At 49.2% G+C, this 16,653-nt stretch overlaps 1 protein-coding gene across 4 annotated transcripts in view; it reads left to right on the forward strand.

Moving 5' to 3' along the window:
• EFHD1 (EF-hand domain family member D1) overlaps positions 1-14,312 on the forward strand; it is a 33,578-nt gene extending 19,266 nt beyond the window's left edge. For all 4 annotated transcript variants that reach the window (XM_075004258.1, XM_075004255.1, XM_075004257.1 and 1 more), the window contains exons 3-4: positions 2,784-2,918; positions 12,639-14,312. In XM_075004258.1, the coding sequence (XP_074860359.1) occupies positions 2,784-2,918; positions 12,639-12,773 (270 nt within the window). In that variant the 3' untranslated portion in view covers positions 12,774-14,312. The remainder of the gene's footprint in view (positions 1-2,783; positions 2,919-12,638) is intronic.
• Positions 14,313-16,653: the final 2,341 nt, after the last annotated feature.

The raw sequence follows: 16,653 nt of genomic DNA on the forward strand, positions 1-16,653 counted from the left end.
GACCATCCCTGATAGATGTCTGTTCCAAGTATCTCCATCACTGAAGATTCTGCAACCTCCCTAGCCAATTTATTCCAGTGTATGATCACCCTGACAATGTGGAAACTTTTTTTTTTCTGAGGTCCAACCTTAACCTCCTTTGCTGCACTCTAAGTCTCTTCCACACAGATCCTCCAATCCCAGCCTGCTGCTGCACCCCGCCCCCTGCCTAGATCCCTCGTGCACTCTTCCTCCCATCCACACTCTTCACCTGATCCCCAGCAGCTCCCTCCCACACAGAGCCTGGAACCACCCCATGTTTGGTCTTACCCTGACACCCCCCAGAAGAATTAATTTGTGCTAGGGGGAGTGAGGCATTTCAGTTGGGGCTATATCAGTGAGGGTTTTGTGTGGCATGGTGTGTGGGTGTGGTTTTTGCTCCTCACTTTTATGTGGCCCCACTATGTTGCCTAGGCTCAAACTTCCCAACCCCCAAGGAAAGAACAGATAATAGCTTTAACAGCAAGACTTGACTCAGTCGAGATCTAGTGTCTGTAAAAACCCATATTAGCACCACTCTGCCTGCATGAGTAAAATGTTCCAGTCACTCTGACCAAGTTGCATATCTACCAGCTGGTTTCAGGGAAGTGTCAGCTTTCCAAGGTGCTGTTTGTATCCTGCTGTGCATAGTTTGTTTCAAGGCTCCGTGCCTCTCCACTTAAGTTTGTTAAACACCTCCCCTTTAGGCTCAAGGCTTGTGCTATGTATGCAACAGGTAAAGATTACAGAGCCACTTTGCAGAGTGCCTGCTGACCTGTCTGGGTCTGTGTAACTGGAGTATTGCTTTTTGACAGAGTAGTCTGTTTGCTGGAGCACTAAAAATATCAGTTGAGGATAGAAACTCCCAAGTCATGCTCATGAGGTTGGAAGAGGGTGCCAAGCTCTGTGCCTCTCGGCAGAGTCTTGAAAAACCTTGATATTAAGCACTTTGCCTCTTTTTCTTTACATGAGCATCTGGTAAATGGCCACTGTAATCCCATGTTCCCAACCTTTCTCTGTCTGAGTGAGTCTCCTATGCCTTTTATTGGCTGGAGTAGCTAGAAAAGCAGCATATTTTCCCTGTTTGTAACAGCCAGTCTTCCATAAGAGGGAATGTTGTCTGATTCCCTTGTTTCAGGCTGATTGATGCACATGTCCTTGTGATTGGTCATGGGTGGTTGTTTCCAGGCATTGACCTACCCTTCCCTGGACTGCATTTGTGACGGACATCATGGCTGCTTTGTTTCCACTAGACTCTTGGATGCCAGGAAGTTTGGCTTACAAGGGTGTGGTTGGAACAGTGAGGAGGAACAGCTGACTAATACTAGCACAACCAGAGGATTCAGGCTGTCTGAGAGAGTAAAGCACTATCTGAGGTGTTTGGAGAAGAGGCTACTGCAGGGACAGAACAGATTTGAATAGAGTGGAAGCAGATCTTAGTTTGAGTGGGCTGTGGAGGCCACAACTTAACTAATTTTAAATTTTGTTTTGGCAAGGATAGAAGCTTCCCCATAAAACAGCTTGCCTTCTGTGTGCTCTACTTCAAGCACACTAAGCTTACAGGGAGGGCCATTGCATGGATCCTCTGCTGTGGTCCAGAACAGACAAGTTTAGAAGCAGTGTAGTTATTCTGCCCACCAAACTGGCCAACAGCAGCATCTGTCTGCTTCTCCTCAGCTGTCTTTGAAATAATAAACAATTTGTTTTTTCTAATGCATTAGTGATAGAAAGGAAAAGGAGCTGGCTGAGATTGCTGGCATACGGAGGATATGCTGTCCCCTAGTGGAAGAGTGCAGTCTCTGCATAGGAACAAACATTAAATGGAAGCAATACAAAACTGAGGCTCCTTTAACATTTGTTATTTGAAATCCCAGCTGGTGGAGGAGGTGCACGTGATCCTACATGATACTTAACCTCTCCATACTGGACTTCAGTGGTAGCATAGTGCTTGGCCCATCCACAGGGATGAATCTAGGTGAGAGCTAATGCTTGGCTGCACAATAGGTGAGAGTGCAATGGTGTGATCTAATTACAGCAGTACTTTAACATGACTAATGATGCATATATTACTGGTTGCATCACAAATCCTGGTTTCAGAGGCTTACAATATAAATGAGTTTTCTCAACTGAAACTTGGGCATCTCAGTGAGGTCTCTCCTTGGTTTGTTTTTTGCTGCAAGGTATCTTGGCCTATTTGCTCTAGTTTAAAACAGCAATGCGGGGCGCTTGCATCGGTTTGGGTGCACTTGGCAATCTTTGCCTTCCATCCACTGGTGAACAGGAGGTCAGTGTTATCTCAGTCCTAAAACCAAATAGGAAGAAGGGGCTTTCAAAGTTGGGGGGTGGGGAGTCCTTCTGAAACACCCCTGTCTAAACCAATGTTTTTTAATTGTGTGTGGCTGCCATTATGCTAAAGAGGTGCTGCATATTCATGGCAATGACTCATAAGCATCTTCCCAACTCATTACTATGCCCCCTCTGAAAGGAAGGGGCTAGTGTAGACAGGGCCTATGTGAAGCACACTTCTGCCAAAGCTGTGGTCTGTTGGAAGCCCCTTCTCCTTTCTGTAAAGACTTGTCCCTGTGCAGTAGTGGATTCAAAAGGCTGGAGGCAACTTAATTGCAAATAGACAAATGTGGTTTCCTGTGGTGGTACTTGCAGACTGTTACCCTGGGGTTCATGTCAGTTGCTGCTCTTACGTAGCACCTGGATTAAGTGTCTAACTAAACCTCTTTGAATATTTGTGGATCTCTTTTTCTTGCTAGTTCCTGCTGATTTTCCATAAAGCTGCAGCTGGGGAGCTTGAGGAAGACAGTGGGCTGATGACTCTGGCAAAACTCTCGGAGATAGATGTTTCTACTGAGGGAGTTAAAGGAGCCAAGAACTTCTTTGAAGCTAAGGTAAGGTGGTGCGGTACAGGTGAGGAAGCAGAAAGTTTAGTTGTTTAGGCTGACAAGCACACAGGATGTTTTCAGAAGGATATTGAGAATACTGCGCCTTTGTATGCATATAATACACATAGTGTACTCACAGGCATACCCACACATACACATTCTGTCCTGTGGTTCCTTGTAGTTACCGAAGATTGCCCACTCTAATTCATTGGTCAGCTGGATTAGATGTGTGTGGAGATGGGTTCCTCTTCTCATCAGAGCATTAATCCAGATAAACAGAACCTAAAGCTGTAGTGTTGTGGTTCTGTCCCTCTGCCCCAGATACTATGTCACCAGTCCATGGCAGATTGGTTTGATCCTTCCCCACTGCCCTAGGTTTGTGTGACTCATCACCTGCAGATAGCACTGAATCTTCCTCTACAGGTGGGTCATTGATGTAGAATCCAGTTCCCATTGTTCTTCAGCCACCAAGTCTTTGCTGTCCAAACAGGCTGGTTTAGAGGGTAACTTAGTAAGCATTCACATTCTCACTTCCAGATGCATCTCTCACACCCATCCTCACATAGAAACAGCACAAGGTTTACAGGCTAATAAAGCAGACTAGCCCTTAAAATAGTGGTCCCCATGGGTGCTCCACAATAGGTGTCAGGCTCGCCCAGCGCCGCAGATCGGAATTCTTCTAGCAGTTTCTCTTGGATCACGCATGCGCCGATGCGCGCCGCTCCCTTGCACGCCCCCAGCCATGTGCGCGATCCGGTCCCCGCCAGTTCCTTCGCAACCACCATCAGCTGCAGACGTAATCCGCTCAGGCTAAAGCCAGAGTCAGATAGGATAGTTGTTTTTACGTGTAGTTCGTTTTGTCACTATTATTTTAAAAAAAAAAAAAAAAAAGAGAATATCAGCTAGCAGGAAGAAGAGGAATGAAGGAGAGAGGGGCGGACAAGAAGGCTAGTTAAGCCGTCCGCTGCCCCGCAGACCGGTGATTGTTGTTTGGGGTGAAAAAGCACTGATTATTGGCTACGTACCCTATTAACAGTAAAAACTCACCATGATGGCCTCCTCCGGGTTTAAGAAGTGTGAGTCATGCCGTGAAGCTATGCCGGCTTCCAATGGGCATAGTGAATGCATTCGCTGCCTGGGGGAATCGCACGTTACCCAGAAGTGTTCTCAGTGTGCTAAGCTTACAGCCAGGGCCAGGAAAGAGAGAGATGAGGCTCAAAATGCCCTTGTTTGATAAGGCTCTCCAGCCGGAACCGCCGGAGAAGCCTCACGCAGAAGGGCCCTCTGGGTTGCCTAAGAGGAAGGCAGCCTCTTTGACCCCCTTGGTGCAGAAGAGGAGGAAACTCTCCCCGGCTCGATCCTTGCCAGCGGGCAGGACGAGCGGAACGCAGAGTCCCCAGCCGCGAGCTCATGAAAGCGGCAGCGCAACAGCGCACGTGGCAGAGGCTGAGCCTCCGATTACACAACAGACGACACACAAGGCACCGCGAGCGCCAGTGAGGCAAGCACCAGAATCGGTGGCGCCGATGCAGGCGGCATTGGCCCCCGCGGCACCGATGGCGCAGGGGCACCTGGCACGGAGCCTACCGGTGCCGGAGGAAGCTACCAGCACGGCACTGCAGCTGACTGGGCCGAGCGCGGCACCGACGACTGGGCCGAGATCCCCGGCACGGGAAGGGGCGGTGCCCACCCCGCAGGGGAGGGGCCAGGCAAAAGCAAAAGCTCGGCACCACAGTCCATCTCCAGACAGGGCTGTGCTGCCCTTATCACCTAGCGCCCCCCCCCACACACACCCCCACACACACCCCCGAGATACACACTCCACACCGGCGGGCTGTGACTCCACTGCCTTATCTAGGACCTCCCTCTCCGTTCCTCCAACCAATTTTGCCGTGGCTTGGGCCACCTTCACCATTTCTGGGCACGGATCCCCTTGAGTACTATCAAACCAGCTTCACCACTACGTATGTCGTCACGGAGGTCCCGCTCTCCCAGACATCATGGGCACACTCTCTGATCGTGGTCCAGGTCTCCATCACCGGACCTTTGCCCATCCTGCTATGGTTGTCCTCATGCTGAACACAGACACTGCAGGCCTAGATCCAGGGGCAGGTCCTCCCCTGCTTCTCAATACCCCCGTGTACACTCTCACTCTGGGACGGGAACACAGCTGTCTCAGGGGGAGTTGGGTCCAGAATCCCAGGACTTTCCTTCACAGTCCTCCAAGGAGCAAGTATATCATCGACCACGGGAACCAGAGGATTTGAGGGAGGCTTACCCCAGTGGTTCCTCCTCATCTTCCCCAGATGAGGCCATGGCCCCCAGGGATGTCTCCCCCTGGGATGACCTTGAACAGTTCCTGGAATTGTTCAAAAGAGTAGCTTTCACACAGGACATTCAAATAGCAGAGGTGCAGGAGAAGCATCATAAACTCATGAAAAATTTGAGACCCCTGGCTTCATCTAAAATAGCTATCCCGCTGGACGAAGCCATTATGGAGTCAGGCACTAACATATGGCAGACCGCAGCCTCTATTCCGCCTACGAACAAGAGAGCGGATAAGAAGTACTTCGTCCCAGCCAAGGGCATGGAGTTCCTCTTCAGTCAACCGCAGCCCAATTGTTTGGTCGAATCATCCCAGCAGAGGTCGAAGGCGTCTCGGTACAAATCGGGGATCGGATAAAGATGCTAAGAAGCTAGAGCTGTTCGGCAGGAAGGTGTATTCTTCTTCGAGTGTCCCCGTGGGTGCTCCACAATAGGTGTCGGGCTCGCCCGGCGCCGCAGATCGGATCTTCCAAGCTGTTTCTGCCGGACTGCGCATGCGCCGGTGCGCGCCGCTCCCTTGCACGCTCCTGGCCACGTGCACGATCCGGTCCCTGCCAGTTCCTCTTAACCGCCGTCGGCTGCAGACGGAATCCGAACTAGGGTAAGGCCAAGTTAGCGTATTCAATGGCTTTAACTGTTTTTTCTTCAAAGTTTTCAAGTTCTTAGGCTACTGCAAGTTAGCCAGTGTGTGTGGTGTGTTTTTTAAAAATAACAACAAGCGGGACGGCATTCAGTCCAGTCCCAGTAACAAGCGGAACACCGGAGGCCAGGAGCCTAGGGCCATCAGCCCTCCTGCCGTGGCAGGCCATCGGAGAAGGGGAAAAACAGCACAGAGAAGGTGCTAAGTACCCGTTAACAACTGAAAGACTCACCAACAATGTCCTCTTCAGGATTTAAGAAATGTGAGTCCTGCCGAGAGGCAATGCCAGCGTCTGATGGGCACAGTCTCTGCATAAGGTGCCTGGGGGAGTCCCATGTCATGCAGAAATGCTCCTTCTGTGCAAAACTAACAGCCAGAGCAAGGAAGGACAGGGAGATGCGGCTTAAAATGCTGCTCTTCGACAAGGCCCTCCAGCCAGATGTGCCGGAGCGGCCGCAGCAGGAGGGACCATCCGGGCCCCATAAAAGGAAAGCCGCCTCCCTCACCCCATCAGTGCAAAAACGGAGGAAAGCCTCCCCAGCCCGATCCCTGCCGGCAGCAACAGCGAGCGGGACGGGAGGAGCGCGCAGCCCCCAGCTGCAGCAACAGCTGATTGGCGGCAGCAAGGAGAGCCACGTGGAAGCGGCTCAGCCTCCGATAATCAAACAGCCGCCCCGCACCGCAGGCAGGGCGGCGGCTAAACAAGCGCCGGTACCGGTGGCACCGCAAGCAGCGGCACCGACCCCCGGGGAACCGGCGGTGCAGAGCGCGCAGGCACGCAGCCTGCAGGCACCGGAGGACACCGCCCGTGCGGCACCGCCCATGAGCGTGCCGAGCACACTGTGGACGGGGTAGAGATCCCCTACACGTCAGGGGGCGGAGTTACCTCCTCAAGGGAGGGGGAAGGCTGCACACAAAACGAGGCACCACAGCCCCTCCCCAGACAGGGCTGCGGAGTTGCTTTATTTCAGCCCTCCGCTTATGCTGCAGACTCCAACCAGAAGGCAGGAGTCCCCCTAGCCTACCCGGAGCCCCCGTCTCCATTTTTCCAACCAGCCTCGCCCTGGCTGGGACCACCTTCACCCTTGCTGGGGTTTGAGCCGCTGGAATACTATCCAAAATCGCTCTCTCCAGTGTCCCAGGTCTCTCGACGATCTCGCTCCCCCAGACGCAGAGGGTATGCACCAAGGGAGTGGTCTAGGTCACCTTCCCAAGAACAGTGCCTATACTGCCATGGTCGCCCCTATCACGCGGGGCATAGACACCACCGGCAATCTACCAGGGAAGGATCCCCACAGACAATCTCGTATCCCCCAGGGCAATCGCGAATGGGGACAGAGACTCAAGTATCTCAGGGGGGACTGGTTATGGAACCCCGAGATTTTCCCTCGCAAGCCTCTAGCGAGAGGGTGTACCATCACCAACAGGAACCGGAAGGGTCCAGAGAGGCGTACCCCAGTGGTTCCTCGCTCTCCTCCCCGGACGAGGCTATGGCCCCGGGGGACATCCATCCTCCGGACGATCTCACACAGCTCTTGAAACTGTTTAAGAGGGTGGCCTTCACGCAAGGCATCCAGACAGCAGAGGTGCAAGAGAAACACCATAAGCTCCTCAAAAATCTGAGACCTCCGGCCTCCTCCAAAATAGCAATACCGCTTGATGAAGCAATCTTGGAGTCCGCCACTACGATATGGCAGACCCCTGCGACTATTCCGCCTGTCCACAAGAGAGCGGATAAGAAATACTTCATGCTGGCGAAGGGCATGGAGTTCCTGTTCGGCCACCCACAACCAAATTCCTTGGTGGTGGAGTCGTCGCAACAAAGATCAAAGACATCTTAATTCAAGACAGGGGAACAGACAAAGATGCCAAGAAGCTAGAGCTGTTTGGCAGAGAGGTCTACGCCTCCTCCACACTACTGTTGCGAATGGCAAATTACGCAGCGCATCTAGCGAACCACAGTTTCGACAACTACACTAGGTTAACCTCCCTCATGGACTTGCTTCCAGAGGACAAGAAACCAGTGCTCAAGGCCATCGTGCAAGAAGGCTATGCGGCCTCGAGGACGGGAGTTCAGATCGCCCTGGATGTTGCGGACACAGCAGCACGCTCCACAGCTACAGCAGTGGTGATGCGAAGGGAGTCCTGGCTCCAGACTTTGGGTATACAGAGGGATCTGCAGGCAAAGAGTCGATCTTCCCTTCGACTCGCAGAAGCTGTTTGCTGAATCAACTGACTCGGTCCTTCATTCCAGTAAAGATTCAAGAGCCACACGTAGGACCGTGGGGATTTACACCCCTCCATACAGAAAGAAAAAGTACTACCCTCAACAAAGACAGTACCAGTACCAGCAACAGCATCCCCAGTGCCACAGGGGTTACGAGCAAGGGCGACATCAACAGCACCAGCAGTACAGAACTCCCAGGCAACGTTCGCAACAGAGCCGTGCGTCCTCGGGGCAGGGCCAGAGGCCACAAGTTTGACACACAGATCCAGGGCTGCGCCATCACTACCATCGCACAATGTCATCCGAAGCGGTTATTCCACTATTGCTTCCGACCATTCTACGACCAGTGGCAAAGGATCACCACAGACAAATGGGTGCTGGAGATCATAGCCATGGGGTATGCCATCCCCTTCTAGTCGCTCCCACCGCCACGGCCTCCTATGTAGTGAGGGTCAAGCAGGAGGTAGACCATCTCATGCTCATAGGGGCAGTGGAAAGAGTGCCAGAGCAACTGGAAGGGAAAGGGTTCTACTCGAGGTACTTCCTCACGGAGAAAAAGACTGGAGGCCCATCTTAGATCTTCGAGGCCTCAACCGGTACCTGCACAAGCAACGCTTTCGGATGATCATAATTGCCTGCATCCTTACGGCACTAGACGATGGAGATTGGTTCGCAGCTCTCAACTTACAAGACGCGTATTTTCATATAACTATCCATCCAGCTCACAGACGATTCCTCTGGATCATGGTAGGCAAAGAACATTTTCAACACAAGGTCCTACCGTTTGGCCTCTCCTCGGCCCCCAGAGTCTTCACCAAGACCTTGGCAGTGGTGTCGGCCTACCTGCACAGACAGAGGGTATTTATATTCCCGTATCTGGACGACTGCCTACTCAAAGGGGCCTCGAAGGAGGAGGTACTACGCATGATACGTGTCACAGCAGGCTCGTTCTCTTCGTTCGGCCTGGTTATCAGTCTGGCAAAATCAAAGATAGACCCCACACAGGACATAGAGTTCATAGGGGCATGCATAAATTCTATTACAGCGAGAGTATATCTACCAGAGACTTGCTTTCGGGCCATCGGCTCCCTCGGGCAAGTCATCACCTTCAGCCCTACGGGGCCAGTTCTGACGTGCTTACAGCTGCTGGGCCACATGGCAGCGGCGACGTTCGTAGTACAGAACGCCAGGTTACGCATGCGCAGCATGCAGCACTGGCTGGCGAGCATATACAAACCGGCAGCACACACCGTTCACAGGGTGGTGTCGCCCACAACAGAGGTGCACAAATCCCTGCAATGGTGGGTAAACCCCAAGAACATGTTAACGGGTACCCTTCCACCAACCACAAGTATCGGTTTTTCTTACTACAGATGCCTCCCTCATAGGGTGGGGAGCACGCATGGGTGAAGAGGTGACGCAAGGGCTGTGGTCCTCCACGGAGCAGTCACTGCACATAAATATACTGGAGCTCAGAGCAGTGTTCAACGCCTGCAGACAGTTTCGAGACCATATACAAGGCAAAGTAGTCGGGATCAGTACAGATAATACCTCCACCATGTTTTATATAAATCGGCAAGGAGGAGCTCGGTCCCGTGCCTTATGTGCGGAAGCAGTCCAATTGTGCAACTGGTGCATCGCCAACAATATAACCTTGAAAGCCTCGTACTTACCAGGCGCTCACAATGTGAAGGCAGACCAGCTGAGCAGGCGTTTCGCACTCACGCACGAGTGGCAGATCCGTCCCGATCTGCTACGACTGATTTTTCCACGCATGGGGTTTTCCCCAGATAGACCTGTTTGCCACTCAACACAACAAGAAGTGCCCACGATTCTGCTCTAGGGCAGGACTGGAAGGGGGGTCCCTGGGGGATGCATTCGTGATCTCCTGGAGGGGCCCCCTGCTTTACGCTTTTCCTCCCACAGTGCTGATCCACAAAGTCTTGCAGAAAGCCAGGAGGGAAGGAGCCCGGATGATCCTCATAATCCCAATGTGGGATCGACAGCAATGGTTCCCCCTACTCCTGCGCATGTCGGACCGTCCACCGATGCCCCTTCCGGTGGTGCCGGATCTGCTCACGCAAGCCCAGGGGTCCATAGTGCATCCGCACCCCCAAGGCCTGTGACTACAAGCGTGGTTAATCCATGGCTCAGCTACCTAGAGAGCACATGTACGGAGGAAGTGCAACAAGTCCTAGAAAGTAGCAGGAGGACTTCGACCAGGAAGACCTACAAGCAGAAATGGACTCGCTTCACGGCATGGTGTTCTACCAAACAGCTAGCCCCCTTTTCGGTGCCTATACCCGTAATTTTAGAGTATTTACTGGACCTCAAGAGAGGAGGACTCTCACTATCCTCGTTAACGGTCCACCTTGCCGCCATTTCGGCGTTCAGACACGAAGAGGAAGGGTACACAGTGTTCGCCCATCCCATGGTTACCAGGTTCCTCAAAGAGTTGGTAAACTTATACCCCCTTCAGAAACCGCTTCCACCTTTGTGGAACTTGGACCTGGCGCTTAATGCGCTAACGGGACCGCCATTCGAGCCTTTTGGTCATGGTTTCCCTCCGCCTCCTTACGATCAAGACTACCTTTCTTCTCGCCATCACGTTAGCTTGCAGGGTGAGCGAGCTTGCGCCAGTTATGGCAACGCTATCCTGCACTGTTTTTTCCAAGGAGGCGGTAACCATACAGCTGCATCCAGCTTTTGTTCCTAAAGTTTCTTCTGAGTTTCATATTAACGAACCTATTGTTTTACCCTCGTTTTTTCCAAAGCCTCATAACTCTAACAAAGAGGCGCGCCTACACCTCCTGGACGTGAGGAGGGCGCTAGCCTTCTATATAGACAGGACCAAGTCCTTCCGGAAAACGGATAGACTCCTAGTCTCTCTCGCTCCCAAATCGAAAGGAGAAGGTCTCTCTTCGCACAGAATCTCGAAGCACATCGTATTCTGCATAAAAATGTGCTACGAACTCAAAAAGACTCCTTTACTGGCCACGCTCAGGGCTCATTCCACTAGGGCGGTGGCGGCATCAACAGCGTTTTTCAAGGGCGTTGCGCTAAGACAGTTGTAGAGCGGCGACCTGGTCATCCTAGGACACCTTCGCCAAACATTATGCCCTTCACAGGGTATTCCAAGAGGATACCCATCTCTCGACAGCGGTCCTCTCGGGGACAAGCTGCACATAATCCGATTTACCCACCTCCTATCCTGGGTTATTGGCTGGGTAGTCGCCTAATGTGGAGTACCCACGGGGACACTCGAAGAAGAAAGAAAGGTTACTCACCGTAGTAACGGTGGTTCTTCGAGGTGTGTCCCCGTGGGTGCTCCACTACCCGCCCATCCTTCCCGCTTCGGATCTCTGTTTTAGTGTTTTGCAGGAGCATCCGAGGCAGTTGGTCAAGGAACTGGCGGGGACCGGATCGCGCATGTGGCCAGGAGTGCGCAAGGGAGCGGCGCGCACCGGCGCATGCACGGTCCGGCAGAAACTGCTTGGAAGATCCGATCTGCGGCGCTGGGCGAGCCAGACACCTAATGTGGAGCACCCATGGGGACACATGTCTAAGAACCACCGTTACTATGGTGAGTAACCTTTCTTTTCGTGAGCACAGGCGCACTACAGTGTCAATGGGGAAAAACTCACAACAATGAGGAGTACCAAGGCCAACTGCAGAGCCCTGATGGTTTGATTTTTAGCACGTTCCCACTACGTGAACTAAATCAAACATCAAAAGATCAACCCTGATTGGTTCAATCTTCCAGTAAGTGTAGACATACCCATGTTAGAATAACATAAAGCTTTAAGCTTGAATAGCTCTCCAAAGCCATATTTTCATGTTTGATTGGACTGAGTTTAAATTGGTAAAATGCTATCTGAAAGGAATTCTGTGGACAAACATGTTTCACTACCTGAGAATATAACCTAGCACAGCTGCTAATACAAAAGACTGGAAAGTAGAGTTGGAAAAACAAATCTCGGATAACATAATTTTTCTTTGGTATGTGCAAATGGGCCACAGGCTGAGACTTTATTTGGTCCTATTTCAAAATTATTTTGCAAAATTTTTATCAGTGAGGGGAAAGGTCCTTGTGACTTATGACTCGTCATAGCTGGTTATGTAGTTCCTATGATTATGGAAGGGAGTTAAATAACTGTTCAGCACAGCTGTGCTGTAAATCCTTGTAAGTCAAGTGATGCATTCTGCTTCACTTGGTATTAACATTAAAGGTCATGAGGAAGTTGAGATAATAGTACTTTCACATTGGAATAAACAAATCCACATGACTTCTTCCAGTTGGGCTCAGTTCCAGGGGAAAGTGACTTTTGGTAAATGATTGTATCCTGTTTATTTCAAAATACACTCAAGACCTGTTGGTTCAGTTTTAAATATCCAGCTACAATAGTATTTTAGCCCTAATTTTGGCACTGCTGAATCTGGTAACCAGTAGAAAACATGGCAAACAAATGTGCTGCTAGATCGTTCAAATTCCTAATCCTTTCCATAGCTCATGTCGGGTCTTTTCTCTTTACAGGTTCAAGCCCTTTCTTCAGCTAGTAAATTTGAAGCAGAGATCAAAGCTGAGCAGGATGAGCGGAAGCGGGAAGAGGAAGAGAAGAAACACCGTCGGGCAGCATTCAGGGAGCTGAAGTCTGCATTCACCCAATAACCATCCAGTCTACGACTAGACTTCTGCTGAATTGGTACATTTCCATGAATCACAACTGTGCCTGGAGAGTATCTCCCCCTAGAGCTTCACCATCCTTTCATACTGAAGCTTCTCACCGAATTCCAGAGGGTACAGCTTTCAACTACCATGCACTCCTGCAGTATGATCAATAAGAACTGTGTACACCCTCATCACTATGAACTGTTAGGTAGTGCTTAGGGAAATTAGCGTTCATCCTATTGTTGAACAATCACATAGGAAAGCATGGGTGAGCAATGACTATGGTCACAACATCCATTAACCCAAAAACAGTGTGTGTCTGGGTTATATTTTTTCCCTTGGCTCCTACTCTTCAAAACCCCTTTCTTCCTCTAATTCCTCAAGGTATTTTTGTTTTTGTTGTGCTTCAAGAGGGGAGTAGTGATGCCTTCTTCCAAATTAGGATGTAGAAAGTGTAGATTATTTTGCTTTTTATTACTTTGCACAGAACTTTAGCAGGATCATACATCCTTTACTTTCCTCTTATCTCTAGAGGCTATGGGGCAGCAGGGGTGTAAATTAAATTAAGGAACAGTCATATACCTTTTCTGGCCAACAGCATAATGGGAGCCTTTCAGCTTTTACTGTGTGAAATGCCATGCTGACAACCCTTTCTGTAAAAGCTGGACTCTTCTCAAGTAACTCCTTGTCCTTGGGATTTTTTGGTGGGAGAAAAATTAGCACTATAGACTAAGACTAGAAGACTGGTGCTGGGGAGGAGTTTCACATTCCATCACATCAGTCTATTCCATGGCTTCAGTTTTTTGGGGGGGGCGGTGTTTGATTTAAGAGAAGCAAGTATGTGTATGTGTCTGACAAATATCACCAACTGGGCAGGATAATCTGCTGATGCATGAGTCTTTCACCTTTGGGAATCTGCTCACGTGCTGAGTTTATAAGTGCAAAAGTGACTTTCATTAAATCATTGTCATAGATTGTTCACAAACAGAACAGCCAGAGGGTTACAAATCAAGAGTGAGATGAATTTAGTACACTTTTATGATGCCTTATTTTAGCTAATGGTATCAATTTCTTATGAGCATGAGGGACTTGCCCACAAGTGGTTTTAAAAAGTAAGAGCTGAGACACGTGCTGAAGGCCACCATAAAGGGGAAATGTTCCTCCTTGCAAAACCTCTGTGTATGCATTAGTAGCCAGCCTGCCTGTCTGGTGTCCAAATGCCTTCCAAGATAAACCACTGGTGTGAGGGTCTTACCTGATTTGACCATCTGTTTTCATCTGTTTTTTGCTTCTTAAACTGTGAGCATTAAACTGTGAGCGTGGAATAATAGAAAAATTTCTAATCTTTAATGTCAGGTGCGAGAATTGGTAAACAATTAACCTCTGTGTGTGTGTGTGTATATATCTGCACAGATTATATTTTATAAATCACACTTTTTAGCTGAATATTTATAATTGTTTTTATTCTTACAAAAAGCAGATAACTGCATCTTCAATTATTTCTTCTGTTGCTAAAATGTATAAATAAATCTTTAATACCTCAAATCTGGTTAGTGTTTAATTTCTCAGACATACCATTTTTATCCTAGAATTCTCAGCACAGATTCCACTCTTAAAATGTGCATATTGACTACCTGATCTGTCATGAATGAGGAAGTATTCAGCTCCCTCATGATATTTCTATTAGTCTGGCTAATCTAGCTACATAAAGGCTAATGGTGTTTAATTTTCAAGGGACACAGTTTGTACATATGTGAAATGCTGCCCATAGAAAAATATGCACATTTGGTCCCTGTCAGTTGCTTCACATCTTAACATGGAAGATGCACCTTCTCCCCATACCAGTACCTCAGCAAGAAGCTGAAACTGCTAATAGTTGGGGCAGTGTCAATTGCTTATCACCCTTGGCTCTGTTTAATTTCCTTGAGCACAATGTGCCTGTAAAGGAATCTTGACATAGTGGTACTAAAAGTTTTTTTTTCATCTGTAACACGTTATGAGGCCAAACCTAGGTAGATTTAAAAGCATCACATAGAAGACAGCGTTCCCCAGAGAAACTAGAGTTTCTTTTGGATTATGCTGCTCCCTCCTCACCCTTACTGGAAATCAGGGAATTAACAGGATGTACTAAAGCCTGACACTGTGAAAAGTGACATTGTATTCATATATCTACAAGTGTAACAGTACAGGTCTCCTCTATAACCATGGCCCTGACTACAGGTTAGTGCATTTTCATAACTTTTTTTTAAGCCCTAAAATCTGCCAAGTTATGTACAATAACTCCCTCCCCCAATTTATTCTGCTGTAGGTTAAAACTTAGCATCTGGTCACTGCATTTCAGACATTAGCTTCCACAATACATCAATACATTGTTTCAGCACCCTACCAATCCAGACAAGCAACAAGAAATCAGGATGAGGAGCTTGGGAAGAGAGCACCAGACTGTCTCCAGAACCCCTCCCACTGTCTATTTTCCTCAGAAAGCCTCAGTTATAGCCTTGTGGCTCACAGCTTGACAGGAAAGAGCACGTTGCATCTGGACTCACATCTGAGTGGAGAGGGGGGCCCTACTTTAGCCTGGGAGTTGGTGGGGAGCTCTTAGGTCATGACAAGAAGGACCCAGGCAGGTAGAGTCCAGCATGTTGGGGAGTGTAGCAATTTTGTATTTCTTTTTCCATCTCTGTTGGTGCATTATCTTGGCCAGTTTTGATTGGCTAATGACTAATTCTGCCAAGTAACAGGAAAAAGGTGGCATGCTTAAAAGGGGAAGTCCAGGGAAGGGTCACATGATCAAGCTAATCTGCCTGCTAACTAAGGAAGACTGAAGCAAGGTGACTGGTTCTTGCCTGCTGCAAAGGCAGCCTGGGTTAGGGTCATGGAGTCCTTTTGAGAAGACATCTTCTGCCTACCTGTTTTCCATTAGGGAAGATGCACCTAAGAGTTCTGATTCCTGGAGATGTTGTCTTCCAGGTCCCAGTCTTGGTTCTCTTGCCTGAAAAAGGTTGGAGCTAATTCGTCCAGCCTACAGACAGATAGGTTTGAGACAGTTTAAGCTGTTAGCCCATTTGTCCTAATTGGGCCTGGGTTACATGTGTGTGTTTGTTTTTTTTTTGTTTTTTTTTTTTTTTTTTTATAAAAAGAACCAAAGACTTGTTAAGTGCTCTGTATCATCCTGCCGGTTGATAAATGCTTTTGATTTACCCTTAAGAGCATTAAGTGTTGTGATTTAATAGGTGATAAACTGTCAGGGGAATTGAGCTCACTTTTGGCAGAGGGTCTTCACATATTCTTTCCTCTAGTTCCTGCTGGTAGTGAGCACAGCTACCATTGCTACTGGCCACTACACTCCACCCAAGTTTGATCTATGCCTATTCATACTGCTAGGCTGTCCCTATTGTGTCCTGTTGCAGTCAGGCTGCCTCGGCCCGGTCTCTTCAGCTCCCAGTAATAGTCTGCCCTGACTGCCACCTGGGTTTTGAGACTCAAGTTTGCAACCATGTGTGGCATGGCATCTCCTGTCACCTCTGGTCTGAGACTTGCAGTTTGGCCTGTGCCATTACTACTTTGCACCTGCCTGAGAGTACTATACCCATGTTATAAAGTGGGTAGGAGAGACATACCCCCTGCCCCAGTTCTGGTTCCTCTGGGCCCCTAATGTTGTTTGTGCCCTGGCCTCAATAAATCTTTATCTGCCTCTGCCCATCTAGGCAGGGGACTGTACTAATGACCTCTCATGGTTTCTTCCAATCCTGATTTGTGCTTCTTGGACAGATCTTGTAAGATGTTGAACTGTTTGCTGTATGTGCAAGATGCCTAGGTGGAACAGGATTGAGTGAAAATAAGTTACTACTCCTTGGTATTTCATTTAGGGAATATCAGT

This window comes from Carettochelys insculpta, chromosome 10 (assembly GCF_033958435.1).
Source record: "Carettochelys insculpta isolate YL-2023 chromosome 10, ASM3395843v1, whole genome shotgun sequence".
Taxonomy (NCBI): domain Eukaryota; kingdom Metazoa; phylum Chordata; order Testudines; family Carettochelyidae; genus Carettochelys; species Carettochelys insculpta.